Below are 25,896 nucleotides of genomic sequence, written 5' to 3' on the forward strand. Positions count from 1 at the left end.
TATCCGAACTTCAGATTCAGATATCGAGATGGATGACTACTTCACTTGGTTCGTGGTTTTGATTTATGGTTTTTTATTTCCTTTGGATTTGGCCAGCTTTTGGCCATCATCCTTGTCCTTTTTATGATGTATAGCTTGGTCATGTTTTTCTGTCTTTAGTTAGATGGTTAGTACCCGGTCTGTGGGGATACCATAGTAGCTTTGTTAGCTCTTGTGTTTTGTATCTCTCGTGCGGACCGAGTCACTTTTGGGCTCGTCTGATGTATGGTCTTTTGGTGATTTTTGATATATACAGGTTGGGGGTCCGCCTTAACCCCCCGCCGTGATGGTGTTAAAAAAAACCCTAAACCCTACTATATTTCACAAAATATAGTAGGGGACTGCCTATGGCCTGTTCGAGAAAACTCGACGAAGTGATAATCAGATTGTAACCATACCTTATTTTTTCCATCAAATATGATTTCTTATGATACTTCAAATAGTATAAAAAACGAGTAACGAGGAAGTTATGGGCTTCCGAAGATTCTAAAATATACGGTAGGGGGCTGGCTGCCTAAGGCCTGTTCGAGAAAACACGACGAATAGATAATCAGATTATGACCATACCCTACCGTTTCCCATCAAATATAATTCCTAATGCTATTTCAAGTAGTCAACAAAGATGAGTAACGAAGAAGTTATGGGATTCCGAATAATCCAACATCTAGGGTAAGGGCTACCTACGGCCTGTTCGAGAAAAAACTCGACGAAGAGATAATCAAATTATAACCATACCCTAGTGTTGCCCATAAAATATGGTTTCTAATGCTACTTCAAATAGTCAACAAGGACGAGTAACAAAGAAGTTATGGGCTTCCGAAGATTCCAAAAAATACGGTAGGGGGTGGCTACCTAGGGCCGGTTTGAGAAATTTCGACGAAGTGATAATCAGATTATGACTATTCCATATTGTTGCCCATCAGATATGATTTCTAAGGCTGCTTCAAATGGTCAACAAGGATGAGTATAGAAAAAGTTATGGGCCTCTAATGATTTCAAAATATACGGTAGGGGACTGCTTAGGGCTTGTTCGAGAAAACTCGACGAAGAAATAATCAGATTATGATCATACCTTATTGTTGCCCATCAAATATGATTTATAATGCTACTTCAAGTAGCCAACAAAGACGAGTAACGAATAAGTTATGGTCTTCCGAAGATTCCAAAATATACGGTAGGGGCTGTCTACGGCCTGTTCTAGAAAACTCGACGAAGAGATAATCAGATTATGACCATACCCTAGTGTTTCCCATCAAATATGATTTCTAATGCTACTTCAAATAGTCAACAAGGAAGAGTAACAAAGATGTTATGGGCCTCCGAAGATTCCAAAAATACGGTAGGGGTAGCTACCTAGGGCCGATTCGAGAAATTTCGACGAAGTGATAATCAGATTATGATTATTCCATATTGTTGCCCATCAGATATGATTTCTAATGCTGCTTCAAATGGTCAACAAGGATGAGAAAACTCGACGAAGAAATAATCAGATTATGACCATACCTTATTGTTGCCCATCAAATATGATTTCTAATGCTACTTCAAGTAGCCAACAAAGACGAGTAACGAATAAGTTATGGGCTTCCAAAGATTCCAAAATATATGGTATGGGCTGCCTACGGCCTGTTCTAGAAAACTCGACGAAGAGATAATCAGATTATGACCATACCCTACTGTTTTCCATCAAATATGATTTCTAATGCTACTTCAAGTTGTCAACAAGGACGAGTAACGAAAAAGTTATGGGCTTCAGATGATCCAAAAAACTATTGTTGGGGGTTGCCTAGAGCATGTTCGAAAATTTCGACGAAGAGATAATTGGGTTATGACTATACCCTACTGTTGCCCATCAAATATGAATCCTAATTCTATTTCAAGTGGTCAACAAGGATGAGTAAAGAAATAGTTATGGGCCTCTGAATATTCCAAAAAATACGGTAGGGGGCTGCCTTGGGCCGGTTCGAGAAATTTCGACAAAGATATAATCAGATTATGATTGTACTTTACTGTTGCCCATAAAATATTATTTCTAATGCTACTTCAAGTGGTCAACAAGGATGAGTATAGAAAAAGTTATGGGTGTATAATGATTTCAAAAAATACAGTAGGGGACTGCCTATGGCCTGTTCGAGAAAACTTGACGAAGTGATAATCAGATTGTAATCATACCTTATTTTTTCCCATCAAATATGATTTCTTATGATACTTCACATAGTCTAAAAAATGAATAACGAGGAAGTTATGGGCTTCCGAAGATTCTAAAATATACGTTAGGGGGCTAGCTGCCTACGGCCTGTTCGAGAAAACACGACGAAGAGATAATCAGATTATGATCATACCCTACCGTTTCCCATCAAATATGATTTCTAATGCTATTTCAAGTTGTCAACAAGGACGAGTAACGAAAAAGTTATGGGATTCCGAATAATCCAACATCTACGGTAGGGGCTACCTACGGCCTGTTCGAGAAAAAACTCGACGAAGAGATAATCAAATTATGACCATACCCTAGTGTTGCCCATCAAATATGATTTCTAATGCTACTTCAAATAGTCAACAAGGACGAGTAACAAAGAAGTTATGGGCTTCCGAAGATTCCAAAAAATACGGAAGAGGGTGGCCACCTAGAGCCGGTTCGAGAAATTTCGACGAAGTGGTAATCAGATTATGACTATTCCATACTGTTGCCCATCAGATATGATTTCTAAGGCTGCTTCAAATACTCAACAAGGATGAGTATAGAAAAAGTTATGGGCCTCTGATGATTTCAAAAAATACGGTAGGGGACTACTTAGGGCCTGTTCAAGAAAACTCGACGAAGAAATAATCAGATTATGACCATACCTTATTGTTACCCATAAAATATGATTTCTAATGCTACTTCATGTAGCCAACAAAGACGAGTAACGAATAAGTTATGGTCTTCCGAAGATTCCAAAATGTACGGTAGGGCTGCCTACGATCTGTTCTAGAAATCTCGACGAAAAGATAATCAGATTATGACCATACCCTAGTGTTGCCCATCAAATATGATTTCTAATGCTACTTCAAATAGTCAACAAGGACGAGTAACAAAGACGTTATGGGCCTCCGAAGATTCCAAAAAATACGGTAGGGGGTGGCTGCCTAGGGTCGGTTCGATAAATTTCGACGAAGTGATAATCAGATTATGACTATTCCATACTGTTGCCCATCAGATATGATTTCTAATGCTGCTTCAAACGGTCTATAAGGATGAGTATAGAAAAATTTATGGGCCTCTGATGATTTCAAAAAATACGGTAGGGGACTGCTTACGGCCTATTCGAGAAAACTTGACGAAGAAATGATCAGATTATGACCATACCTTATTGTTGCCCATCAAATATGATTTCTAATGCTACTTCAAGTAGCCAACAAAGACGAGTAACGAATAAGTTTCGGGCTTCCGAAGATTCCAAAATATACGGTAGGGGCTGCCTACGGCCTGTTCTAGAAAACTCGACGAAGAGATAATCAGATTATGACCATACCCTGCTATTTCCCATCAAATATGATTTCTAATGCTACTTCAAGTTGTCAACAATGACGAGTAACGAAAAAGTATGAGCTTCCGAAGATGCAAAAGAATACGGTTGGGCGTTGCATAGAGCATGTTCGAGAAATTTCGACGAAGAGATAATTGGGTTATGACTATACCCTACTGTTGCCCATCAAATATGAATCCTAATTCTATTTCAAGTGGTCAACAAGGATTAGTAAAGAAATAGTTATGGGCCTCTGAATATTCCAAAAAATACGGTAGGGGGCTGCCTAGGGCCGGTTCGAGAAATTTCGACAAAGATATAATCAGATTATGATTGTACTTTACTGTTGCCCATAAAATATTATTTCTAATGCTACTTCAAGTGGTCAACAAGGATGAGTATAGAAAAAGTTATGGGTGTATAATGATTTCAAAAAATACAGTAGGGGACTGCCTAGGGCCTGTTCGAGAAAACTTGACGAAGTGATAATCAGATTGTAATCATACCTTATTTTTTCCCATCAAATATGATTTCTTATGATACTTCACATAGTCTAAAAAATGAATAACGAGGAAGTTATGGGCTTCCGAAGATTCTAAAATATACGTTAGGGGGCTAGCTGCCTACGGCCTGTTCGAGAAAACACGACGAAGAGATAATCATATTATGATCATACCCTACCGTTTCCCATCAAATATGATTTCTAATGCTATTTCAAGTTGTCAACAAGGACGAGTAACGAAAAAGTTATGGGCCTTTGAAAATTTTAAAAAAATATGATTGGGGGCTGCCTAGGGCCTGTTTGAGAATACTCAACGAAGAGATAATCACAATATGACCATACCCTACCGTTTCCCATCAAATATGATTCCTAATGCTATTTCAAGTAGTCAACAAAGACGAGTAACGAAGAAGTTATGGGATTCCGAATAATCCAACATCTACGGTAGGGGCTACCTACGGCCTGTTCGAGAAAAAACTCGACGAAGAGATAATCAAATTATGACCATACCCTAGTGTTGCCCATCAAATATGATTTCTAATGCTACTTCAAATAGTCAACAAGGACGAGTAACAAAGAAGTTATGGGCTTCCGAAGATTCCAAAAAATACGGTAGAGGGTGGCCACCTAGAGCCGGTTCGAGAAATTTCGACGAAGTGGTAATCAGATTATGACTATTCCATACTGTTGCCCATCAGATATGATTTCTAAGGCTGCTTCAAATACTCAACAAGGATGAGTATAGAAAAAGTTATGGGCCTCTGATGATTTCAAAAAATACGGTAGGGGACTACTTAGGGCCTGTTCAAGAAAACTCGACGAAGAAATAATCAGATTATGACCATACCTTATTGTTACCCATAAAATATGATTTCTAATGCTACTTCATGTAGCCAACAAAGACGAGTAACGAATAAGTTATGGTCTTCCGAAGATTCCAAAATGTACGGTAGGGCTGCCTACGATCTGTTCTAGAAATCTCGACGAAAAGATAATCAGATTATGACCATACCCTAGTGTTGCCCATCAAATATGATTTCTAATGCTACTTCAAATAGTCAACAAGGACGAGTAACAAAGACGTTATGGGCCTCCGAAGATTCCAAAAAATACGGTAGGGGGTGGCTGCCTAGGGTCGGTTCGATAAATTTCGACGAAGTGATAATCAGATTATGACTATTCCATACTGTTGCCCATCAGATATGATTTCTAATGCTGCTTCAAACGGTCTATAAGGATGAGTATAGAAAAATTTATGGGCCTCTGATGATTTCAAAAAATACGGTAGGGGACTGCTTAGGGCCTATTCGAGAAAACTTGACGAAGAAATGATCAGATTATGACCATACCTTATTGTTGCCCATCAAATATGATTTCTAATGCTACTTCAAGTAGCCAACAAAGACGAGTAACGAATAAGTTTCGGGCTTCCGAAGATTCCAAAATATACGGTAGGGGCTGCCTACGGCCTGTTCTAGAAAACTCGACGAAGAGATAATCAGATTATGACCATACCCTGCTATTTCCCATCAAATATGATTTCTAATGCTACTTCAAGTTGTCAACAATGACGAGTAACGAAAAAGTATGAGCTTCCGAAGATGCAAAAGAATACGGTTGGGCGTTGCATAGAGCATGTTCGAGAAATTTCGACGAAGAGATAATTGGGTTATGACTATACCCTACTGTTGCCCATCAAATATGAATCCTAATTCTATTTCAAGTGGTCAACAAGGATTAGTAAAGAAATAGTTATGGGCCTCTGAATATTCCAAAAAATACGGTAGGGGGCTGCCTAGGGCCGGTTCGAGAAATTTCGACAAAGATATAATCAGATTATGATTGTACTTTACTGTTGCCCATAAAATATTATTTCTAATGCTACTTCAAGTGGTCAACAAGGATGAGTATAGAAAAAGTTATGGGTGTATAATGATTTCAAAAAATACAGTAGGGGACTGCCTAGGGCCTGTTCGAGAAAACTTGACGAAGTGATAATCAGATTGTAATCATACCTTATTTTTTCCCATCAAATATGATTTCTTATGATACTTCACATAGTCTAAAAAATGAATAACGAGGAAGTTATGGGCTTCCGAAGATTCTAAAATATACGTTAGGGGGCTAGCTGCCTACGGCCTGTTCGAGAAAACACGACGAAGAGATAATCAGATTATGATCATACCCTACCGTTTCCCATCAAATATGATTTCTAATGCTATTTCAAGTTGTCAACAAGGACGAGTAACGAAAAAGTTATGGGCCTTTGAAAATTTTAAAAAAATATGATTGGGGGCTGCCTAGGGCCTGTTTGAGAATACTCAACGAAGAGATAATCACAATATGACCATACCCTACCGTTTCCCATCAAATATGATTCCTAATGCTATTTCAAGTAGTCAACAAAGACGAGTAACGAAGAAGTTATGGGATTCCGAATAATCCAACATCTACGGTAGGGGCTACCTACGGCCTGTTCGAGAAAAAACTCGACGAAGAGATAATCAAATTATGACCATACCCTAGTGTTGCCCATCAAATATGATTTCTAATGCTACTTCAAATAGTCAACAAGGACGAGTAACAAAGAAGTTATGGGCTTCTGAAGATTCCAAAAAATACGGTAGGGGGTGCCTAGGGCTTGTTCGAGAAATTTCTACGAAGAGATAATCAGGTTATGACTATACCCTACTGTTTCCCATCAAATATGATTCCTAATGCTATTTCAAGTGGTCAACAAGAATGAGTAAAGGAATAGTTATGGGCCTCTGAAGATTTCAAAATATACGGTAAGGGGTTGGCTACCTAGGGTCTGTTCGAGAAACCTCGACGAAGAGATAATCAGATTATGACCATACCCTATTGTTGCCATCAAATATGATTTCTAATGCTACTGCAAGTAGTCAACAAGGACGAGTAACGAACAAGTTATGGGCCTCAAAAAATTTTAAAAAATAAAGTAGGAAGCCGCCTAGGGCCTATTTGAGAATACTCGACGAAGAGATAATCACATTATGACCATACCCTATTGTTTCCCATCAAATATGATTTCTAATTCTACTTCAAGTAGTCAACAAAGACGAGTAACGAAGAAGTTATGAGCTTCCGAATATTCCAACATCTATGGTATGTGTGTCCCTACGGACTGTTCGAGAAAACTCGACGAATAGATAATCAGATTATGACCATACCCTAATGTTTCCCATCAAATATGATTTATAATGCTACTTCAAGTAGTCAACAAGGACGAGTAACGAAGAAGTTATGGGCTTCCGAAGATTCCAAAAAATACGATAGGGGGCGGCTGCCTAGGTCCGGTTCGAGAAATTTCGACGTAGAGATAATCAGATTATGACTATACCCTACTATTGCCCATCAAATATGATTTCTAACGCTACTTTAAGTGTTCAACAACAATAAGTAAAGAAGAAGTTATGTGCCTCTGAAGATTTCAAAAATTTCGGTAAGGGGCTGCCTAGGGCCTGTTTGAGAAAACTCGACGAAGAGATAATCAAATTATGACCATACCCTACTGTTGTCTATCAAATATGATTTCTAATTCTACTTCAAGTAGTCAACAAGGATGAGTTACGAAGAAGTTATGGGCTTCCGAAGATTCTAAAAAATACGGTAGGGGGGCTGCCTAGAGCTTGTTCGAGAAATTTCGACGAATAGATAATTAGATTATGACTATACCCTACTGTTGCCCATCAAATATGATTTCTAATACTACTTCAAGTGGTTAACAAGGATGAGTAAAGAAAAAGTTATGGGCCTCTGAAGATTTCAAAAAACACGGTACGGGGCCTAGGGCTTGTTCGAGAAAACTAGACGAAGATATAATTAGATTATGACCATACCCTACTGTTTCTCGTCAAATATGATTTCCAATGCTACTTCAAGTAGTCAACAATGAAGAGTAACGAATAAGTTATGGGCTTCCGAAGATTCCAAAAAATACGGTAGTAGGCGGCTACCTAGGGCCTGTTCGAGAAAACTTGACGAAAAGATAATCAGATTATGACCATACCCTACCATTGCCCATCAAATATGATTTCTAATGCTACTTCCAGTAGTCAACAAGGACAAGTAACGAAAAAGTTATGGGCTTCTAAAGATTCCAAAAAATACGGTAGGAGGATGCCTAGGGCATGTTCGAGAAATTTTGACGAAGAGATAATCATATTATGACTATACCCTACTGTTGCACATCAAATATGATTTCTAATGCTACTTCAAGTGGTCAACAAGGATGAGTAAATTCAAACTATTCAATTTCCCAAAATATCTATATCTTCACAAGTCCAAGTCATTAAATGCATAATACTACTCTATCCGTCCCAAGATAAGTGAAGCACTTCTTTTGGATATAGAATTTAAGAAATTGATATTTAAACAATTAAAGTAAAGTGAGAAAAGTATGAGAGAGAAAAAAATAAGGAAGTAAATAGAGAATTAAGTATGTGGAGAATAAAGTAAGAGAGATAATTTTTTACTAAAAAAAGGAAATGGTACACTTATAGTACTACTTGCTTATCTTGGGATGGAAGAAGTATTAAAACTTCTCATAGAATAAGAACTTAATAAAAGAGATTGGATCATATCAGTATTGAAATACTGACTTATACGGTTATACCACCTCAAAATACAACACGAAGCACACAAAGGGTAAATTAAAAACCTACGATTATCGATTCATATGAATTTGATCCAAAACAATGATTGAATGTGGACATGGATGAATCGACAAAGAAATTGGTAATATCTCCTATTTCTTGGGAAAAATTTATAAAAAAGCTTTCACTTATCACATCAACCGACAATAACAAGCGCACTTGGATTGAACGGACTTTTAAAACAACTAATTCACTATACACACAACATAAATAAGAGAACCAAAATTTGCTTCCAACTTTATCCTTGCAAGTATTCCCATCACTCGCTGCCTATGCTTACTAAAAAAAAGAAAAACAAAAGCATAGGGCAGCATGCTTCTTTGCGCGAGCTCTCTGCCCCGTTGCTATACTGGTAAGGTGTCCTTGCACTGTCAACTTGTTGATGCTTCCTGATGACATTGTCTCATCAGGGAGCTCCAAGCAAGCAATGCAGCTCCAACTGCAGGCTCAAGCTAGTGTTTTGTAGTGGAAAATGAAGAAACAAGCACGTATTTAGCATGCAAAAAAGAATATGCAGCAACAATGAGATCGCGTTTTTCTAGAGAGGTTAACGAGCATGTATAGATAAATGAAGAGCAACAACAAGATCATGCCTACCTTGGGGCGAATAGGGAGAACACCGGGGAAGTCCTTGGATATGCAGTTTATGACCTCGTTGCCAATGTCCCACCTCTTGTTGGCCTCAAGTACGCCACCAACCATCACGAGGGGGAAAGAATCCTTGCCATCTGCAGGAAAAAAAATGGAAAGCACAAAGTAGCTTAGTTGTGATGGTGTCAAAAAAATGGAAAGCACAAAGTAGCTTAGAAGTGTGGAGCCTAATGTTTAGAATATCAGAGCCTGGATCCTTATGCGTTTATTAGGGCTTGGGTTTAGCCAAAATCCAAAAAAATTACAGTGATAAACCACGGCTTGGCATCCACTGGACGACGTAGTTAAACATCCTAACAAACTGGGCAAACAGTTCTCTTGTCTTCTTTATTGCTTTTTGTGGCTATTGTGGCTGTTATTTTATACTCCCTCCGCCCCATTAAAAATGACTCACTTTCCTTTTTAGTTTGTCCCAACCAAGATGACTCATTACTAAAAATGGAACCACCTTTTATCTCTACTTTGTTCCCTCTCTCTTACTTTACTCTTTCCACTTAACACACAAAATAAAGCTGCATAAAATCCCCGTGCCGCTCAAGGAAAGGGTCATCTTTCTTGGGACGGAGGGAGTAACAAAGTCTTTGTTTGAGAAACGCACCTTCACCACAGAGCTCTAATCTTGCTACAACAGCTTTCACACTCGAAGCCAGTTCATGAACAGCATCAAATAAGATGTTTGTAGCTGCAAGATCGCCTGCATCTGCACAAGAAACCACGATGGGAAGCAGGGCTGCGATTCGAGCCCACGATGGATCTGAATACGTCCACCTATAATAAAATTTCAATCATATCCTATATGCTATCAACATCATCATCATTATTGTGATTTGTTTGCAACTTCAAAATATACTGCCTCTGTCCCAATAAATGTGGCTTATTTCCCTTTTTCGGGCCGTCCCACGTAAAGTGGCTTATTTCCACTAATGGGTCATACTACTACTTTACACACAAAATACAACCTTCTTTATACACATGTTTTACAGTAATCAGCCACATATTGGGACGAGGAGAGTATTATTTTAATAATGTTTGATGACCCATGAGATAACGAAGTGGTTATAGTAATAATATAAGAATTAGAGGCATACCCTATGAGTTCATAGTAATAATATAAGAATAAGAGGCATACCCTATGAGTTCATCTGGAGAAGAGAGATTCAGTTTTTCTAGAATGCTTTGTGTAAGTGTTGTCTGCGGACCACGGCTGTCGTAAGCTCTAATTACAGCTGTCAACGCCTGTGCAGATATACCATATGCACTGCAAGTAAAGGACGGGTATCATATCGAAGAAACATACATTTTTGATTGATTGCAATCAAATCATAAAGATGGGAATAACACGAACGATTGTTTACAGTGCATACCTTCCCCAGTCGCCTAAAACAGGTCCAGCACCGGCAGCCCGAGCTTCTCTTCCATCTTCAGTGAACCCGTAAGCAATGGTGCCTGTACCCGCTATGAGGACGCATCCATGAAGCTTCCCCATCGTCCCACTTGACAAAGCAGCCACGGCATCATTCTCAACAAACAACCTAACATGCATGGGGAATATTTCTCTACGAAGATAAAGCAAGAAAAATAGCAATTAGGATCAGATGAAGCACTTTAAAGTTGAAGTTTGTTACAGAGAATGCAAAATGCAAGCAATATCATGTTGTGTTACGAATTGTATTTGCAATATCCAAAAAAAATGAAAGAATGAATTCTTCAAAATTTGAACCTTAGCCAAGTAAGTATGCGATGCTGGTCCTTTGGGTGGTCGACACCAGAAGCTGAAAGACAGACGGCTTGAACAGAAGCACGAGTAGATCTTGACTCTGCAAGAGCATCAGCCATAACTTTCTCTAAAGTCTCTCTAGCTGCAGATTCTGTAAACAATAAAAAAGGTTTGAAGAATTATTCAAGGGAAGACAAACATGACTTTTCATTCACTGCATTAATTTCTTAGAACAGTCAGTAATCTGAATAAATGAAAAGAACTGGATAGAAATCATCAAAATAGGCCGACAGAATAAGCCATTCACAAACTTCGAAAGACACACGACAAGCTACTCACTACTCGAGGAGCTAATGAGCTATGCATAATAAAACTACCGAGTGACTCCTAAACAAGGAAAAACTCCTAATTTAACATCTGAATATAACTCCTAATGTGACTCTAACTCTATCAGATAAGCACCTACTCTAACAAACTCAACTAACTAATAATCAATAATTAATAACTAACGATCTCTACCATTTTCTGATGTGATTATATGAATAATGCAAATCAAACTATGATCACCTAAAAATAGCTAGCTAATGTAAAGAACAACAAGATTAGAGGGGATCCAAATGAAATTGCTGATTCTAGCATTCTACTACTCCATGTGTCTTCCCATACTCCACAGTAAATAAACAACGGATCTAGGTCTCGCTATTACCACGCTAGGGCTAACGATTGAGTCACATTGGCTCCCGCGTGAAAAAGAAGCACTAGTTTATGACAACGAATGCCTTATTTCCCTCATAACTAGTTCAGGTTTTCCAATGAGGCAGAAATATCATTGACACTCGTGGAGAAAACATCATGACAGCTATGACACTGTCACGACTCCTTAACCAACATTTATCCTCAGACACAACATGTCATGATTTCGCCACATTTCACCATTGATTATTAATATGCACAATCGTCCTAGACTCCTGGTGTTTGTGATCTAACGAGAACCACATCAAGTAACCACAGCTCAAAAATTCATATTAACTACAACTGGAACTCATAGGTATTCAAAATCCAAAAGCATAATCACATAATTAATATAGTGGGACTAAATATACCACAAAACATAAAGCAGTGAAACAATCAGTTAAAGCATAAAACTACCTCCAACACTGTTGTGATTGGAACAACCAGCGACGGCACGAGCAAGAACCGGCAGAGGATCAGGCAGCTGCTGATCAAACGGAGTCAACGACATACATATGCAAACAGTCGACGCCGTCCCACCATCTATCCCCAATATCACTTTCCTGCCATAAACCCCACCATTCAAAATCCTACCTCCAACACTATAAGAAGCAGCAGCCATCATGTTTAATTCATGCTCAAATTCCCAAATTTGCCTATTCCTATACCTCTTCATAGCTCAAAATTTAATAAAACTAGAAGCACCCAACAAGAAAAAAAATTGATAAAGGTTGCAACTTCAACAGTGGTGACAACTGGTCTCTCCGTTTCTTCTTGAAATAGAAAATTGGGGAACCGAGTTTGATGATATTGGCAAGAATGATTAGTGATGGGTGGTTTATAATGGGGGTTTGGGAAATTAAAAATTGGGACGGCAACAAAGAGACAAGGGCTTGAAGATAACTGCTTGATCATATCTGAAATCGACGAGTCTGCATAGTAATTGAATAAATGGGGATGGCGATTGGAGGATGCACATAAAGTATTCAATGAAAATACACAGCCATTTTTGCTTAGCACTGCAGACTGCATGAGGTTATTGTCCTTTTGCGATTTGGCATATTTGAAAACCATGTTATAGGTTGTAGGCCACGTGGCTCGTTTTGAAGCGTTTGTAGTTGCTGTGAGAGTGAATTTTATATGGCCATCCATTATATTTTACCCCAGCCGCCCCCGAAATGTTATTCACATTTGGTTCCCTGCGGATTTTTAAAGATGTGAATGAAAAAAAGAGTGGAATGCAGATTCCATAATTATATACTCCTTTAGTTCCACTTAAGGGTATCCATAATGGGCCTCCCGATGGTATCCATCGTCCTCAGGAGCGGACAATGTAGTTCCACTTAAGGGCACCCGCAATGGGGCGTCTGATGGCGTCCATCGGCCTCGGGCGCGGACAATGCCCACATTGTGGGTGTCCGCCATAGTCCGCAATGGCGCGGACGATGACACGCATTTTACTTAAAAAAATGCGTTTGCCAGGGATCGAACCCGGGTCTATTGCTTGGAAGGCAAAAATCCAAACCGTTGTACTACAAACAATAGTTGAGATATCTTGAAAACTAAATTATTTTATATATTTATTAAGATGATAATGTGATAAAAATGATAATTTATGATTAAAAAGTAGAATTCGGTGAAACGAGAATTTGCTTCTTCGAGTTATTAAGATGATTATGTTGTGTGATTGAAATGAAGGTTTTTTATAAATGTATTAATTTTTATAAATGTATTAATTTTTAAATTTATTAATTTATTAATTTTTATAAATGTACTAATGTTTAATCAATGCAATCTTCTCCGAATTTTAGTTACTCGTTGTGTTTTTTAATTAGTTTGCATTACATATTTGAAAACATTTAAATTAATTAACAAAACAATAGTAAACATATAGGGTGCGTCTTAGGGCGCCACATTGCAGGTGGGGGTAGGAGTATAAAACTGATGACGTGGCGCGCCTTAGGGCGCCCCATTGCTAAGGCCATCCGCAATGGGGCGGACGATGGCACGCCCGATGGCGCGCATCGTCTGCGCCCGCCATTGTCCGCCCCATTGCGGGTGCGTGACATAGGCCGCGGACGATCGTCGCTCCCTATACTAAGGGCGCGAAGTATAGCGCGGACGATGTCCATCGTCCGCGCCATCGTCCGCCCCATTGCGGCCTACGCGGACGATGGTCGCGGACGATAGGCCATCGGCCGCGCCATCGTCCGCCCCACTGTGGGCTACGTGGACGATGGCACCCATTTTTTATTTTCTATTTAAATCTCGTTTCTCATTCATTTGTACATACGAACATATCGACTATCTCTTTACATATTCTCTCTCAACATCCAACCAAAATGAATCTCGGCGACGACACCAATAGTTCTAGTTCGTCTGAAGCGCTTTTGTCGGGGGATAGTAGAGGCCTATGGCGACACATATTTGCGCAAGCCGACTGCCACTGATTGCCAGGGTCTGATGCAGATGCACGAGACGACGCACGGGTTTTCTGGGATGCTCGGGAGCATCGACTGTATGCACTGGCAGTGGAAGAATTGTCCGACGGCGTGGAGAGGCCAATTCACAAATGGATACAAGGGCAGCCACCCGACGATGATCCTCGAAGCCGTCGCTGACCATCGACTCTGGATCTGATATGCTTACTTCGGCGCAGCCGGGTCGAACAACGACATTAACGTCCTCAACTCGTCCACCCTCTTCACCGAGCAATGTAACGGCAACGGCCCGGCCATCGAGTTCACTGCCAACAGACGTCAATACCATATGGGGTACTACTTGGCCGATGGCATCTACCCACGGTGGTCAGTTTTCCTAAAGACGATCAGCTGCCCAATTGGTGAGAAGAGGGTTTTATTTGCGCAAAAGCAGGAGTCGGCACGGAAGGATGTCGAGCGGGCATTTGGTGTGCTCCAATCACGGTGGGCAATTGTGAAAAGGCCGGCTCGTTCCTGGTACAAGGAAGTCATCACCGATGTCATATATGCGTGCATAATCATGCACAACATGATAGTCGAGAATGAAGGCGGAAACATCACCGATTGGAATGAAGATGAACGTGCATCTAGCTCGTCCGGCACGTCGACCGAGACACCCGATAGAGGGTTACCGTTAGGCTTCAATGAGGTTCTATCTAGACAGGCCTCAATGCGCAACCAACAGGATCATGCGCAACTCATGAGCGACATGATTGAAGAAGTGTGGGCTCGTAACCGCCGTCGCTGAGTTTGCGTTTTTTTAATTCGCATTGTAATGTATTAATTTTTATTAAATGAAATGAAGTTTTTGAAATTCGTATTTTAATTTATTAGTTTTTTTAAATTCGTATGGATTTTGTAAATATTAAAAAAATTATGATGTGGCGCGCCTTAGGGCGCCCCACTGCAGGTGGTGAGGTAGGAGGATAAAACTGATGACGTGGTGCGCCATAGCGCGCGCCTTAGGGCGCCCCATTGCTGATGCCCTAATGGCCTAAAGTGACACAATTTTTTTTGAAATGTCTCACTCTAAATAACACAAATTTTAAAAACAGATACATCACTCTCTCAACTTTTTTTCTTCTTGTTTTATTCTTTTCATTTAACTCACTAAATAACATTACATAAAATCAATGCTCCATTTACAATGAAACAAATAGAGTATTAAATTTATAATAGAATATAAGTGTAATAAGTTAATGAAAAGTGAGATATATTAAATAATAAAGTGAACTACAAAAACAGTCACTGGACTATGCGTTTATCTTGCTCTTAGTCCCTGGACTTTCAAAATATCCCCAGACAACCCTGGACTAAACGTTTATCTCGAAAATGGTCATTTTTCCCTGTTTTGGGTCGAAAATACCCTTTTGAGCATTTGGGCAGTTTGGTCTTTTTACACTTTTAACATTTTAAATCTGATATTACTTGAGTGAGGTATTAAATCTGATATTATTTCAAATTATCATTCTGCTTCCCCTTTACTATCCCTCACTTTGTTTCTTTATTTCAATATTAGATTTAATTTTATAAAATTAAATTTAAATTTCAATTTTTAAATATCAATAAAAAATTTTAATTAAAACTATTAATTCATGAACACTATAAATATTGATTAAAACTATTATTTTTTGTTATTTAATATAATATTCAGCTGAATTGAAGAAGTACATATTAATCATGATGGAAAAATAAGAGTTATTCTATTTAGTCTTGGTTCGGTTGTTATAATTGCTTGTGATGAAATATTATGAAGTTGACTAAAAATTTGATACTACTAAAAATTTGATATATGAGATTTTTTGTTGAAATTTTATAGTTAATTTTGATTGTTTTCAAATTAATAAACGGAAATTATATTAGTCTTACATTAGATGCATTTTTATTTCAGAATAAATCGTGTTATATGATCTATTTATGATTAAAACTATTAAATATTGATTAAAACTAAGGCGTCATCGTACCTTATTGATTAAATATTATACGCTATCAAACATTGATTAAAACTATTAATTTGTTATTTAATAGTAATTTTAATAATTAATAAAAATTTATTGATATTTAAAAATTGAAATTTAAAATTTAATTTTATAAAATTAAATCTAATATTGAAATAAAGAAACAAAGTGAAGGATAGTAAAAGGGAAGAAGAATGATAATTTTGAAATAATATCAGATTTAGTACATCACTGAAATAATATCAGATTTAAAATTGTAAAAAGACCAAATTGCCCAAATGCTCAAAAGGGTATTTTCAACCCAAAACAGTGAAAATGGACCATTTTCGAGATAAACGCTTAGTCTAGAGTTGTCTGGGGATATTTTAAAAGTCTAGGGACTAAGGACGAGATAAACGCATAGTTCAGGGACTGTTTTTGTAGTTTACTCTAAATAATAAAAAGAAGCAAAGTGTACACGATTTCGTACGGATGAAGTACAAGATTTAGTGGACAAATTTCATGGATGGGTGAAGTACATTATTATATGGAATATATATAATGATAAAATGAAGTAGATTATTATATTTATATAATATAATGATAAAATGATCATGAATTAGTTTTCAAAAATTAATTAAGGTGGGTACTAGACAATTTTATTTTAGTCTTTATTATAATAAAAAAAAACATAAGCTTATTAAATGATTCATTGAACACTTATTTCATTTGTAATTACAAATCGAAAATATCTAAACCCTAGAACAAAACACATCCGCCTTCTATATTTTCAATCACTAACTTAACAATTTACTCTCTCCCACTCCATTCAACTCCTCGATAAACCCTAATAAAAACCCTACGGTTTAATCTCCATTACCCCCTTCTTTACAACCGAATTTCCACTAAAAAGTAGCAGAAAAATGGGAAGTCTTGTTTTGATGAGGAGATCGTCTCAATCGTCGCTGAAGACGTTCGCTCTCACCGCCGCCAGCCGTTTCCTTTCCGCCAATCCGCAATCAGCTCCAAATGCTGCTTTTGAGGCACGAATTCACACCTGCACAGCTGGTTCGGTGCTTCCGAAAGATTCTCCTGGCGTCGGATTTCCGAGGAGTTTCCACTCGGGCCAGACTCTGCGGGCTGGGTTTGCTGTGGCGGACTATTCTGATGGGGAAAGTGCCTCGAGCGGGCCCGCTGACGAGGGGCTCGCAATCTCCAAGCTTGATATCTCGCCACAGATTGTATCGGCTTTGAAGAATAGGGGAATCGAGAACCTTTTCCCGATTCAGGTATTATTTAGATGAAAGGTGTTGTTGAATGTTTTGAATATTGCCTCTTAGTGCTTGGTTTTAAAGTAGCTTGTTGAAGTCTTATTCGTGCTATGATACCTGGATAGAAACACCAGGTGAAATTATTTCGTCATTTCAAGAGCTAACAGGCATGTCAGTTGAATCAAGTTGTAGTTGAAGTTAGAAGAGAACAAGGCACCAGATCCTAAGCTGAAAAGTTTTCTGTAGGATTAAGATACCATCAACTGGTTGCATATCCGCCTTTAGAAAACATTTTCCTTTTTTTGTTTTATAAATTTCCCCTTGTTCCTCATTTTATTCATCTGATTGTAGAGGGCAGTATTGGAGCCTGCCATGGCAGGTCGTGATATGATAGGGCGAGCACGGACTGGAACAGGGAAGACCCTAGCTTTTGGCATTCCCATCATGGATAAAATTATTAAGTTCAACAAGAAGCATGGGTCAGTATATCAGTTCTTGAGCAACCATTTGGGGTTGTATATCTAGGCTAATAAATGCTTCTTGCTTTTATTGTTCAGACAGGGCAAGAATCCTCTGGCCCTTGTCATGGCTCCAACCAGAGAACTTGCTCGACAGGTTGACAAAGAATTTGCTGAGTCTGCCACAGAATTGGATACACTTTGTGTTTACGGGGGTGTTCCAATATCCCGCCAGATGAGCACTCTTGACCATGGTGTTGATGTGGTTGTTGGAACTCCTGGCCGCATCATTGATTTGATTAAGCGTGGTTCCTTGTATCTATCAGAAGTGCAGTTTGTTGTACTTGATGAAGCTGATCAGATGCTTAATGTGGGATTTGCTGAAGATGTTGAGATGATCCTGAGCTTCATAAAGCAGAAACACCAGACAATGATGTTTTCAGCTACAATGCCAAATTGGATTCTGAAACTTACCCAGAAGTTCTTGAAAAGCCCGGTTACTGTTGACCTCGTGAGATTCAGATTCTGTGTTTATGGACTTTTATGTGCTCTCATTCATTTATATTCACTTTATTATTATCTGATATGAAAATCTGTTGTCAACTATGTGCTGCAGGTCGGAGAGTCTGATCAGAAATTAGCTGATGGGATTACCCTATATTCCATAGTTTCAGATATGCGGCAGAAACCAGCTATACTCGGACCTCTGATAACTGTATGGGTCTTACATTTAAGTCTTCTTTATACTGTACATCCAGTCTGGACTGGGTATTTCTTCACATGTAACATAATCTTGTTATGATGTTTAATGTTCTGAGCTAAGCAGTACAACCAATTTGTTACCAGGAGCATGCAAAAGGAGGTAAATGTATTGTGTTTACTCAGACGAAGCGTGATGCTGATAGGTTGGCGTATGCTATGCAAAGAAACTTTAAATGTGAACCATTGCATGGTGATATAACACAGAACCAAAGAGAAAGGACCCTGTCTGCTTTTCGTGAGGGAAGGATCAATATTTTAGTGGCCACTGATGTTGCTGCGCGAGGACTTGATGTCCCAAATGTTGATCTTGTATGTTCTCTGATTATCTCGATCATGTGTTCTCTATACATTGGTTAACATATAGTGCACCATTGGATGAGCTACCTTATTGATAGTTCAATGAAGTTTATAATTAATATCCGTTTAAAATTTTTTTGTTCTTTAATAGTTAGTCAAAGAGTGGGAAACATGATCCTTTAAAGTGAGGTCTTACCACACGTGATGCATTTCCAGATTCATCAATTATATGATAGTGTTGAGTGGAAGTGGATTAGTTCTTGAGCAAATTCATAAAGTAATTAATCATTAAATGCTGCACGAGTGAGCCTGCTGCTTGGAACTTTAAAGTAGTTGCTTTTGATAACACTAGGATGTGTGCGTGTGTCTATCCTGTTTATTGATGCTATCTTATATCAGTATATGCTTTGTTCTGCTTAGGTGGTGCATTATGAACTTCCCAACTCTTCTGAAAATTTTGTTCATCGGTCTGGACGAACTGGACGTGCTGGAAAGAAAGGTAGTGCGGTCCTTATTTATTCAGACCACCAATATAGGGAAATCAAGGCTATTGAGCGTGAAGTTGGATGTCGTTTTGTTGAGGCAAGTTTTAAATTTATGTATTCTCTGATTTTTGGACAACTTTGTCTTCCTAGTTTGTTCTTATAATTTCCGTAAGTGAGTTTGTATCATATGAACAAGTGAGTTCTGTCGTGTTTTCATCCTCTTGAAATAAGTTTTAGCTAAATCCATTGAAACTTTCTTGGTTTTAGCTCCCGAAGATAGCTGTTGGAGATGATGCTTTGAGCATGTATAATGCCATGGATCAGGGTGGCCGTTCTGGTTTTGGCGGAAGCAGCAGGGGAAATGGTCGATTTGGTGATTCTGGTTTTGGGCGTTCTGGTGGTTTTGGAGATTCTAGGGGTGGTCGTTCTGATGGATATTTTGGTTCTTCTGGTGGGTATGGAGGTTCAGGAGGTGGCCATATTGGTTCAGGTGGTGAATTTGGGGGACAAGGTTCAGGCAAATCCAGTGGTTTTGGTTCTAGCAGGTCTGGTGGTTTCGGGGATTTTGGGGGCTCTAGTCTCTCAGATGGTTTTGGTGGCCTGGGTGGTTCGTTTAGAAACAATGATTCACGCCGCTCTGGTGGTTTTGGTTTTGGTTCTGATCGATCAGGTAGTTCTGGTTCCCGCTTTGATGGTAATGATGGCAACAGTGATGGATTCTTCTAAAGATAGCAAAGGTAATCCCACTTTGCTTATGTGGTATTTCATGAAATACTAGTGCTCCATGATGAGTTCTACTGATATATATATATATATATATAGGATGTATATGTATTCAAGTCTGTTTGGGTCAGCAATATACAACTATATTTCCCTGAACACTTCTCATACACCATGGTTGCAGTTAATGTTTCTTTTCCGCTGTTATTTATTTTTAGCTCATCTTAATCTTTGGTTGGAAATTCGAACCAAAATTGTTTTATTTATGGAATGTTGGTTCCACGAACTTTACATATATGTTGCACTAGAATCATCAAGTTCATATTTACTTGTGCATCTCATATATTGGGCTGTAAATGAGTTGGATTGAGCTGAATATTCAAACCTATTTGGAATTCTATCTGACTCTCCAAAGCTTACTTCTACCTTTTGCATTCTAGTGATGATTATTGACCACTTTTAATACTCGGTTTTAACAGTATGTAGCAGCATTATTGCAGCAGTGAGCGCAAAGATGGTAAAAGAGTACCACCTAGGAGCAAGCTTCACTAGTCATCTACCCTGAGAAGTGGGAAGTGTGCTTTTGGTCAGGAGAATCTAATAATTTTCAGAGAAAAGGATGTAGGGATTTTCTTCATCTGCTGCTGCTGCTTAATATTTGTTATATCCCATATGTTACTGTTTTGTTAGTTGCTAGTGTTCATAGTTGCTGATGTCAAAGCTTGGATCCATAATTTTTGCTTTAGTTTCGTTACGGAGGAATGGCTTATTGAAATACTGTACTAACATAATTCTCTGAATTATGTATAAATTGGCAATAGGACTCAGGTTGCCTCAAGAGACAAACTTGTGCAATCATACATCTCAAAATTTATTGTAATTATCTAATTTTCTTAATAGTGAAGTAGAGGTAAACCTTGCATGGCTTTTTTCTTCTATTTAGCTTGTTCAACAGTAGAAAAATAGAAGATTGATATACATATATGTTCTGAAGGGACGTTTAATATTAAGGGTTAGTTTAGATAATTAAAAAATAGTGTAGGCTTATCGATTGTTTACAAAGATGGATTGTAATTTTGGGGTACTAACGTACGTCGACAGTGGCTTTAGCAAATATGAACACTACCAACTAATAAGAGAGTAACAAGTGTTTCTTATTGTACATATCAAGTGTTTGTTGCTGTAGTAGTTTGAGACCCTATGGTCTTCAACAACATCACATCGTACATATTAAGTGTTTCTTGCAGAGTGGCGGCGAAACCCCTAATCAGCCTTCCTCCCCCAGGTTTTGAACGAGCCGGCCCTTGGGATTCGTTTGAGAACACCGGTGTCTAGCTTGCTGTAGTTGTGTTGCACCTGCCCCAGGGCGCCCAAGATGAAGTTGTCGATTTGGTCATCGTATTTTTCGTACAAGACTGGCAGCGTATGAGCAGCAATGAAACCTAAGAAACAAGATTTTGGTTAATCCCGTCTCTAAGTGATAGCATGCAAACAAACAGAATCAAAGACGTTTAATTGTTTTTTGTTTCGATATATGCACATCTCACCAATGTATATCACAGTGAGAAAATTGCACCAGCTCCCAATAATAGCAGCAGCAAGCAAGCTACCAACAACCTGCATATTGGCATCAATATTACTCAACTAGGCCATCATTACAACAATGAGTTAATTGTACAAAGATAGCCTAGGGAAACACGAGATACCATGAGAAACTGTTTAATGGTGCCTCCACATGCGATATCCTGCAGGTAGATCAAGCTCCGGTTCACTTCAAACCCGACCAACTTGCCTATGTTCACAAAAGCCTCCTCTGGAAGAATGACACGCGGGGGTGAGGATGAAGACCTGGTCCCATCAATGAAAATAAACAAGTCAGAAGAATCCAATGCTTCAGCCGGACTCATGTCTACATTGCAAGATTACCGGTTCAGCATGCTTGAAGCGTTAGTCCAAAGAAACTGAAGCAACAAAGCAATGATGAGAGCAAAGCATGCAAGTGAGAGAAAATTGTAGTTGAGCCACTCAAAGAGCACCCAAACAACAGTGGCGCCACCTAAGACACTAGCTGAGATCTTCTTGTTCCTCCATAGTAGGACATCAGCAGCTTGCACGTTCAAGAAAATGAATTATAAGACAAAGGCTTGGTTCAAACAAAATCCAACAGATATGTAAGAAGGTCTTACATTTTCCACCACCAAGAATGTGGTGAACAGGCTTCTCGCGCCCAAACAATTTGTTCAGCTTACAACTGACAGAGCTCGAGTCATCCTCCTCAAAGAATGAAACTTTCTTGTGCTTTGATACATTATCAGAAATTGTATCCATGATGTTGTGCATGAGCGACTCTGCCATCCCCTCCGACATTCTTCCAACTGAAAATTAGGTCAAGATAGAATCATCGGGGGCTAAATCTTCTTTTTCCATCTTAAGGGGAGTTTCTACAGCGAACTGTGGACTAGAGGATTTCATTTGAGATACGACTAAGGTCCATTACATAGAAAGTGTAAACACGAAAGATAAACCTTCCTATCCAACAATAACTTCAACCTTTCTATACTAGTTTTATCTTTGTAAGCTAATCCTCAAAATAAATGACCCCTAAAGATAAGTGGATACACAGTACATATTGAAAAATCAAGGGTAAGACAAGGCAAAGGGCTATCAAATTGGAGCTGCAAAATCTTGATAGCTAAGGAATGAACAAATCAAAACTATGCACACAAAAGAACCCAGCTTCATAAAAAACAAAAATACTCTCACAGCCAACAGGATCTAGATACCAACAAGACAGGATCAGACTTGAGAAAGAAAAATAGTACTACTACTACCTAGTAGTTTTTTCCTTCTCAAAATTACAAAACTAGCAGATATTTCCCATCTCCAAACCCAGAAACAAGAAAAGACTGTAACTGTAAACAAGACCCTAAAAATCTACCACAAAATAGCAAAATCAGGACAAGAAAGAGTTCTTTATTAAACTGCAAGTAAGAAAATGAGAATCTATTACCACTTCGTACTCCAAAATAGCAAATTAGAGACAAGCCCAGAAGCTAAAATGATGCAAGAAAAAATTGGGCATCAACATCAGCTAGGAGCGAACTACAAGCAACGGACCAAGTGCAAAATGGAAATGAACTCAAAATTGGTAAATTGTTTTACCTGTATTATTAAAGTACTTGTTGTGGATAATGGGGAGTACTTTTTATGTGTATCTGGAAAAATAAAAAGGTTTTCAAAATTATTTGCAGTTTGGAAAGCCAATTGCATAGGTGAGAATTAATTTAATATTAAATGCTTGACATCGACACTTGAAAAGCATTAAGATTTTAGTAGTAGCTATTTATCTAATTGAGTTATTATTCCTCCGTCCCATTAAATATGAGATATTTAGGAATCGACACAAGATTTTATATAGTGTTATTTTATGAGTTAATGAAAAGAGAGTAAAGTAAGAGAGATGAAAAAGTAGATATAAAGTTATTTTCATTTTAGGAAACATTTCATTTTTAGTGGGACAATCCAAAAAGAAAAACGTTTCATTTTTAATGGGACATAAGAAGTATTTTCTAACATATACTCACAAAATCTAGATTCAGATTAAATGTTACTACTGCTCTCTTCGTCCCAAAGAATACACACTTTGAGTTCAGCATGAATTTTAATACATAATTGATAAAAATAAGAGAGATAGAAAGAAAAAGTAATTAAAGTATTGATAGTAGAGAATGAGTCACATCTCATTAAAGATAAAAGAGTTTTGAAAAATAGAAATTGCATATTCTTGTAGAACGGACGAAAAGGAAAGAGTGCATATTCTTTGGGACGAATGGAGTATACCATATTGTAGGGATTTGACAAGTAATTCGTCTAACTACCTTATCACTATTATAATGGCAAAAGTAGAAGTGGAGTAATATTACCGTTCAAGTTGTTTGGCGCTATTCGTGTGACACTGTGACATTAGAGCATCGTTAACGCCGCGGGCCAGACCGCACCTGGGTCCCGGCACGCGGCCTGTAGCATTGGAGGGGAGGATGCAGCAGCTCAAGCCACGCCTGGGGACGGAGGAGAGTCCCAGGGCCACGCCCGGCTACGACCCGGCCCGTCGTTGGTTGCTCCCGGGATGCACCCACTTCCGGCCCGGCCTAGGGTTGTGGGTTGTTCGAGCCGGACCTGGGACCCCAATTCATTTATTTTAGTTCAATTTTTTTCCTATTTATATGTCATTTCTTCAACATTTTTCCAACAATTTATAACTCTCTATTTTCTCTCTCTCCTCTCTATTAATTTATATATTTTCGGTTTGTATGCAGTGGTTTAACAGGGACCAACAACAGTTAGACGACTTCGTCGCCAGTGGCGAAGCCACATTAGGGGCAGGGGGGCCAATGACCCCATCATTTTTAGCACTTAGTATATTAGCTATATATATTTAATAAATGAACGTAGTTATGTACTAGCGCAGATGGTTGGAGAGGTTGTCTCTATTAAATGCAGTCTAGGGTTTTGATTTTGTGTAGCTCCATTTACAATTTTTGCTTTATTTTTTCTATTTTACCATAAAAAAATTCTCTATTCTATTAATATTTTTTACGACTTTGTTTTGTTTTCATTTGTTTACTTTTATTATTTTAATATATTTTTGTACATTTTAATTTTAATAGGGCAAAATTATGTATTTTATTCTCAATTTTAACTTTCGTTGTTTCCGTAAATTCATATAAAAATTTAATTTTATATTAAAAAGTAAACTACACATTTTTTATGACACGGTAATTATATTTCCCATTACATATTTAGTATCTAGATCATGTTGTAATTATATCTCTCATCATTCATCCTTTTTTATAGCACCTACAATGTATGTCGCAACTTTTCTATAGCAACGACAATATCGAACACAACTACTAATGATAATGTGCCCCCCCCCCCAATGTTAAAGTTCTGGCTTCGCCACTGTTCGTCGCGACCAACAATTGGTACCTACCGGCATCGCCCCAGCCAAATGTTGTTCCTAGTCCGGTAACGGGGTCCACCACGACCCCGATGGACTTGCCGTCGCCAGTTAGCACTAATGAGTACGACATCAATGATATGGAGTCTGTCGCCCAACGTGCAGGAAAGGGCAAGGCTGTGACAACTGATGATGATAGCGGGCCGAAGAAGTACAACCAACATGAGACCTAGTTTCTGGCCAAGGACTTCATCGACGTCTCCGATGATCCTATCATCTGCAACCATCAGACCAGTAAAGTGTTTTGGGAGCGTGTCGCCGAGAAGTTTAACGCTGGTCAACCAAGAAGGACGTACGAGCGTGGCTACGTGAAGCTTCGGAAACACTAGGGTCAGGTTCAGAGGGAGTTTTCGAAGTGGAATGACAAGTGGGCTAACGTGGTCCGGATGTGGCCGAGCGGTCACAACGAGATGGACCTCGTGGTGAAGACCAATGAGGAGTTTTACAATGACGCGAAGAAGCACTTCAAGTACTACGACGTTTGGAAGCTTATGAACAAAAGCCAGAAGTACACCGGAGGAGCACAACCGGCGAGAAGTGGGGCGCCGAAGAGAACCAAAGTTTCCACCTCCGGAAACTACTCTCCAAGCAATGGAGGCCCGATAATCGACCTCAACGTGACAGACGACGACGTCTTACCGTCATC

The 25,896-nt window shown here is 38.7% G+C and overlaps 3 protein-coding genes across 7 annotated transcripts; 1 reads left to right on the plus strand and 2 right to left on the minus strand.

Moving 5' to 3' along the window:
* Positions 1–8,851: 8,851 nt before the first annotated feature.
* LOC121805093 (N-acetyl-D-glucosamine kinase-like) lies at positions 8,852–12,869 on the minus strand. Of its 3 annotated transcripts, none has more exons than XM_042204876.1 (7): positions 12,492–12,869; positions 12,241–12,386; positions 11,095–11,242; positions 10,739–10,930; positions 10,504–10,632; positions 9,973–10,142; positions 8,852–9,451 (listed from the first exon to the last, which is right to left on the minus strand). In XM_042204876.1, the coding sequence occupies exons 1-7, from the start codon at positions 12,497–12,499 to the stop codon at positions 9,216–9,218; spliced, it is 1,029 nt and encodes a 342-aa protein (XP_042060810.1). In that variant the 5' UTR covers positions 12,500–12,869; the 3' UTR covers positions 8,852–9,215. The 3 variants fall into 3 exon arrangements, with proteins under 3 accessions (XP_042060810.1, XP_042060809.1, XP_042060808.1); XM_042204875.1 differs by having other exon boundaries at positions 8,852–9,175; positions 9,321–9,451; positions 12,241–12,869; XM_042204874.1 differs by having other exon boundaries at positions 12,241–12,869.
* Positions 12,870–16,991: 4,122 nt separating this feature from the next.
* LOC121803939 (DEAD-box ATP-dependent RNA helicase 53, mitochondrial-like) lies at positions 16,992–21,171 on the plus strand. Of its 2 annotated transcripts, none has more exons than XM_042203511.1 (8): positions 16,992–17,529; positions 17,863–17,990; positions 18,069–18,480; positions 18,586–18,684; positions 18,816–19,040; positions 19,449–19,610; positions 19,781–20,250; positions 20,713–21,171. In XM_042203511.1, the coding sequence occupies exons 1-7, from the start codon at positions 17,164–17,166 to the stop codon at positions 20,237–20,239; spliced, it is 1,851 nt and encodes a 616-aa protein (XP_042059445.1). In that variant the 5' UTR covers positions 16,992–17,163; the 3' UTR covers positions 20,240–20,250; positions 20,713–21,171. The 2 variants fall into 2 exon arrangements, with proteins under 2 accessions (XP_042059445.1, XP_042059446.1); XM_042203512.1 differs by having other exon boundaries at positions 20,723–21,171.
* Positions 21,172–21,338: 167 nt separating this feature from the next.
* On the minus strand, positions 21,339–23,528 carry LOC121803940 (reticulon-like protein B8). Of its 2 annotated transcripts, none has more exons than XM_042203514.1 (6): positions 23,396–23,528; positions 22,420–22,608; positions 22,160–22,340; positions 21,940–22,081; positions 21,781–21,850; positions 21,339–21,675 (listed from the first exon to the last, which is right to left on the minus strand). In XM_042203514.1, exons 2-6 carry the CDS (start codon positions 22,598–22,600, stop codon positions 21,497–21,499), a joined length of 753 nt encoding a protein of 250 aa, XP_042059448.1. In that variant the 5' UTR covers positions 22,601–22,608; positions 23,396–23,528; the 3' UTR covers positions 21,339–21,496. The 2 variants fall into 2 exon arrangements, with proteins under 2 accessions (XP_042059448.1, XP_042059447.1); XM_042203513.1 differs by lacking the exon at positions 23,396–23,528 and adding an exon at positions 23,244–23,389.
* Positions 23,529–25,896: the final 2,368 nt, after the last annotated feature.

Source organism: Salvia splendens, chromosome 5 (assembly GCF_004379255.2).
Source record: "Salvia splendens isolate huo1 chromosome 5, SspV2, whole genome shotgun sequence".
NCBI lineage: Eukaryota > Viridiplantae > Streptophyta > Magnoliopsida > Lamiales > Lamiaceae > Salvia > Salvia splendens.